This window comes from Epinephelus lanceolatus, chromosome 5 (genome assembly GCF_041903045.1).
Source record: "Epinephelus lanceolatus isolate andai-2023 chromosome 5, ASM4190304v1, whole genome shotgun sequence".
In the NCBI taxonomy this organism is placed as follows: domain Eukaryota; kingdom Metazoa; phylum Chordata; class Actinopteri; order Perciformes; family Serranidae; genus Epinephelus; species Epinephelus lanceolatus.
Genome location: NC_135738.1, coordinates 35,806,834 through 35,812,833, shown reverse-complemented (window position 1 = coordinate 35,812,833; position 6,000 = coordinate 35,806,834). Strand labels below are relative to the sequence as shown.

The 6,000-nt window shown below is 41.5% G+C and overlaps 1 protein-coding gene across 1 annotated transcript in view; it reads left to right on the top strand.

The window, feature by feature from the left end:
* sntb2 (syntrophin, beta 2) overlaps positions 1–6,000 on the top strand; it is a 33,162-nt gene continuing 27,162 nt past the window's right edge. Inside the window, exon 1 of the mRNA XM_033635543.2 lies at positions 1–861. Within this exon, the coding sequence (XP_033491434.1) occupies positions 132–861 (730 nt within the window). The 5' untranslated portion in view covers positions 1–131. The remainder of the gene's footprint in view (positions 862–6,000) is intronic.

The window sequence follows — 6,000 nt, the reverse complement described above, 5'->3', positions numbered from 1 at the left end:
TGTGAGTGGGTGTGTCGATGCGGGCCAGTGTAGCCTAGTCGCAGCTTGTGCGCACTCTGAAAAAGAGGAAAAAGTTGATGATGAGTTTAGTGTGAAAGCGGCCCGCCTCGGAGCAGGCTAACCGTACAGGAATGGCAGTTTGGACCAGAGCGGATAAAAACGGTCAACTGGACCTTCTGCTCCGCGACCGCTGGATCCGAGTGGCCGCCGAACTCACCCGAGAAACGCTGACTTTAACGGCCGAAGCGGATGCAACCGGACAGGGGGGCAATCACTGGGACTACAACAACTCTTCGGCGGGCCTGCGAAATGGCATGTCGAACGGAAACGACCCGGGAGCGAGTCCGGGGAACCCTGGCCGCGGTCCGTCCTCGGGTCAAGACCAACTCCAGAACCAGAACCACGGGGGCAGGGGGCGCAGCAGCAGCCCGGGGCGCGGGGGTGTCAGCCGGGGTCAATATGACGGCAACTACGGTTTAAGCAGCCCTGGAAAGTACCCGAATAACGGCACAAACTCTGACTTTGGAAGCCCCGGATCCAGCTACGGCAGTCCCGGGTCCAGCTTCGGGTCAAGGCAAGGCGACGTCCCCGTCAGTCTGGACGGTTCCTCTGAGGCTGTGCGGAAGGTCCGAGTTGTCAAACAGGAGTCTGGCGGGCTGGGGATCAGTATCAAGGGGGGGCGCGAGAACCGGATGCCCATCCTCATCTCCAAGATCTTCCCGGGGCTCGCTGCCGACCAGAGCCGGGCTCTCCGGGTGGGCGACGCGATCCTGTCGGTGAATGGGAACGACCTCCGGGAGGCGACACACGACCTGGCGGTCCAGGCGCTTAAGAAGGCGGGGAAAGAAGTAACGTTGGAGGGTAAGTTGGCCAACGCGAGAGCGAGGACTTGCAAAGGCCGAGATTAGACTCCTGTGGTCTGGCTGCACACATCTGTGCATTTTCATTTTCAGGCATGGGCGTCTGTGTGGTGGGCTACTTTCTCTGTACATCAGTACTCTTGTGAGTCCGTCCTGAACATGCAGCACATTATCATGTAGAGACTAAACTATTAAATGTTTTAAAGCAGTCTTAAAAATGGAGCATGCAAATAAAATAATATTGATAATTGTTTCATTATTAACATTTCACCTTGACTGACTTCTGTAAGTTGAAAAGTACATTAAATAGGCCTACAAGAATAGCTGAAGGTGTATACTAAGTGAATTGATGCTCCTGTTATACTAACAAGATAATGCACCGATCAGCACCACAGCTTTGGCCCCTTTTAAATAAGAGTAATAGGATGCACAATGCCATCACTAAAGCTCACTGATACTCCACACACGCTCTGGTTTTTAATGTTCACCACACACAACCATTTCTGTAACACGTTATGACACAACAGCAGACAGTCTGACATAAACAAACAGGCGCACAGTAACAGTTGATCTATGGTCAGGTGGAGGGTGGAGAGGAGGAAGGCTTGAATATCAACAGATCAGAAAGCCTTTGATTAGTGTAAACAGGAAAGTAACCACAGTTGTGGTCACAGTCAGAGTTGGATACATTGTGCTCTGTACATTTGAATGGCTGTGGGTTGCTAAAGATAAGAGGTCACAGTAGACAGAAGCAGATGAGATCAGTCTGCGTTATTACACTGACACTGTCCAGGAGAGAGACCGAGGGAGAGAAAGAGGAAAACATGTAAATGATCTGTGGGGAAATTGGCATGTTGCAACCGCATAAACTAGAATATAACCAATTATTTATATATACATATATATATGTACATATATATATCGGGAAAGTCAAAAGCAGAAATGTATTAATGAGCAGTTGTGTAAGCATGGCCCAAACAAAAGCAGTGGAATATACTCAGCAATGTAAAGGAAATGAAAACACACCCTATAGTAGATGCAGTGTGTTAAATATTGTATGTGAAAAGATAAAAAATTCAGTCATATTGTAAAAAAAAAAAAATGTACTCACTGCATTTAGAGGATGACATCTATATATGAGACATATAAATTAACATCACTCATTTTGGCCAATATCAGATTTTAGAAGTAATATTTGTTTGTAAGTCCAGTCATTTTTACTGATGGTATGGGACAGTTTTTTCTGTCTCCTTTTTCTTAGTTTGTCTTCTGATACAATAGGGCTGCAATTAACGATTCATTTCATTGTCTTTTAATCTGTCGAATATTTTCTCAAGTAGTTGTTTGGTCAGAAAGAGTCCAAGCCAAGGCCCAAGATGACCTCAGTGACATCATCTTTTGTCCACAGAGCAAACACATTCAGTGAAATGTCATAGAGGAGTAAAAAAAACCTGAAAGTATTCACATTTAAGAAGCTGGAATCAGAGAATTTCACTTTTTTCTGGTGATTACTGTAATAGATGGCAACTAACTTGTAGCTCTACAATACAACTAAAAAACAGAAGAGAACTGATAATACAAATAAGCCACATGATGACCTTAAATGATGTGGTTTAAAAATGAATTAATCAGTAGTTATTATTATAATAATAAGGCTAAATCAAATGACTGTGTAATGAGAGAGCATCTCAGCTAAAGCCTAAACAGCTAAAGAAAGAATGAATACTAACCGTTATCACTTTGATATGGGGGGAAATTTATTTTTATGGGTTTTGTCTTCAAGAATGCATCACATGTGCGTAGTATTCACATAAGCAGCTCCACAGAAATTCATAATAAATTGGTTCTGCTAAAGCTTTAGTGTGCAGTCACGCATTCCACAAAACTATTCACATATCAAAAAGTCTACTAACCTTCAGATGGAAGGACTGTAACACATTCCAAGTAACACGTACGTACTGTAGATTGAGTTCTCATAGGGAAATGTGTTAGGAGATTCGTACTGGCTTCATTATAGGACTGAACAGAGCTCCATGGAGATGAGTTCAGATCCTGAACTGCGCTGATATAGAACAGTTCAATCTTTAGAAAAGTGGAAAAAGAGTGAATTGGAGGGAGGGAGGCCACAGAGCCCTTGGGGTTTGGAAACTTCAGGCCAGGAACGGCTAAATGCAGTGTTTAATGGTTTGGAATGAACGCTGGATGAATACTGACGAGCAGGAATTGTAGGAACTAATCAATGTGTGACACATTTCCACTCAAGTCAAAACAAGACCTGTTTTTCACCTCCCAAAATAAACCAAGGTAAAATGTTCTGGAGTCATTAAGCCATCCACTGTGCTGATTGAATAAAAACCCGAGGCTCCAAAATTGTATCAACATCAGTTTTTCCCTAACCACAAATGATCCAAAATACTTTGTTGTTATACTCGGTTAGTTTTTTCAGCTTGTTGATGGAGATCTTCAGATAGGCGACTCTGACATGCACAGAGTGTAACACAGTGTATCATTTCAAAACTGCTGGTGGAATTTGGCTTATTGCAACTGACATCGGTATCAAAACATTTGCAGCAACCCTCAGGCGCAGGCAGGATGTGCAGCCTTGTGCCACAGCCACAGTCCAGACGTGGGCTGCTGTTTGGAAGAATGTGTCAGCTGCCTGTCACTGTTTGTCAGTTTGACAGGGGCTGAGTCGTGTTGTTTGTGGACCGGCTCCCTCTCCCAGTCCCCCTGTGCGTCTGCTTGGCTCCCACAGCCCTGAGAAAGAAACAGCCGTCAGACAGAACGAGGCTTGAGTTTCCAGACTGCTATGCCATGTACACAATACATAAACCCCCAGATATTCTCACAATTAGCTTAGGTGCCCCACATTCCTGACCTCCGCTTGCATGTGTGTATTTAGGGCAAAGGTCAACACTGGTGGCTCCGGCTTGGATGATTTGTGCTGCTTCACGCTTAGGACACACTTTCAGTGATATTTATTGCTGGTGCTGCATGACGGAAGAGAGAGCAGAGATGCACATATGAGCAGGGGATGGATACAAAGGGCAGGGTCTTGTGTTTTTTTTTTTAGGAAAGCTCGTCACCAACCATTTAATTGAGATGCATGTTGTTAGTCTAATCTTGGCCCATATCTGTGAACACTGCTGTAAATACCAAGCAAAAGTACTGAAATCTGCCAGTGGCCTGAGTCATTTTCACACTGCAAATCAACTTACTGGTCTCAATCATGTCTTGTTTTCTTAGTCACTGTTGAAGCTTCATGGCACAAAGGTCAGCTGTAGGAAGTCATGTTATCTTAATTAAGATGATTCAATCTTGTTTGTTTTTATCCAAGATAGATAATCTTGTCAAGCAGTTGTTGTTGTTTCAAGATGTTCAGTCCATACAAACAAGTTAGGTTTGGATGGTTGTAGGGATCATGGGACAATATATGACTTTTTTTTGTGGATTGGGGACAAAAAACACTCACAAAAAGTTGGTCATAGTGAATTTCCGTTATCAGGATAATCATGAATATTGTGTCCAGCAGCACCCAAAGAGATGGCTCGGCAACCAACAATAAGAGATTCTCTGCAAAAACAAGCCGTATACGCATCAACCTGAAAAAACAAAACAAAACAAAAGATTTTAATCAAGCATTGAGATATTTCGTTTCGAAAGACATGATGCCATTTCAAATAGTTGAAAAGCCTGTTATTTTTTTATTTTATTTTTTTTTTTAAGATTTTTCATTTTTGCTTTCAAGGATGTTTCCTAAAAAAAAATGATGTGTGCCCTATCTGTGACGCATTAAAAATATTTATTTCTTAACAAAATGTAAGGGAAAATGATTCTTGTATGTTTTAGGGCCGTTTCAAGAGTTTTAAGCATATGTAATTTATTATTGGCATAATATTGTGAATCATAATTGGCCAGGATAATGCTGTGTTGACATGAAATCAGGCAGATGGTAAACCAAAGACAACATTTTGCAATAGAGATTTTGTATTGTTTACAAAGAATGCAGCAAGTTACGTTTAATAAAATTATTTTGGTTTATTATGCCATTTAATTATTCTAGTAATCCAGTAATTGTCTAGATCACACATGTTTTCTCCCTGTGTGAGAGTTCTACGCTACATCTGGTTGTAAATTCCATCATGAAGGACCCCAAAAAGTTAAAATATTTTAACGTTGAGTGCCATTGTTGTCTATGGCTACTGGTGCTGGTTTTCTCTGCCAGCCTAATGTTACTGTCCTGCTCTCGTCCACTAAAACTATATCCAGTTTGCCATCTGCCTGATTCCATTTCAACGCAGCATAATCATGCCAATTTTCCTATTGTCTCCTGCCAAGTTGGTTGTCCCACTAATAATTGAGATGTCTATAAGGAAGAAACTAGATGTCAACGGTCAGACCAATTTTAAAACTCCATTATGAATATTTTTGTATAACTATGGATAGAATGTGAGTTATTGCTCAAAGTCATGATCCCACAGAGAATTAATACCAACTCTGCAGTTCCCTGTCGACCTGCAGAGCTTTTTAGGGTCTTTCAGCTCATTGTTTTGGTTTTCTGGCCCACAAACTGACTGGTCAGACGGTGTTTTGTCAAGGTCCAATTTTAATTCACAAAATCCAAGTTGGTTGCCGGGCAACTTCTCTAGCTTACACAATATTTTTTTTTTGCAATGAATTGTATCTGCTTTTTTCAGCCTTGGTACAACTAACAAGTTGAACAGCAAGGGGAACAAGTTTGAGCTCAGTGAAATCTCCATATTAGCCAGTCAATTAGCCTATCACCTAGGGCTGCATTACCGATTAATCTGCCAGTTATTTTCACGATGAATTGAATAATCACTCAGTCTATAAAGTGCCAAAAAATATGAAAAATGACAGTTTCTAGAGCCCAAAGTGACATCTTCATGTTGCTTATTTTGTCCAACCAACAGTCCAAAACCCAACGTCTCTGCGTTCACTATCTTAAATAATAAAGAAAAGTAGCAAATTCTCACATTTAAGAGACTGTAACAAGCAAATGTTTGACAGTTTTGCATGAACAATAACTGAAACGATTAATTGATTCTCAAAATAGTTAGGCATTAATTTTCTTTTGATTGACTCATTGATTAATTGACTAATTTTTGCAGCTCTACTA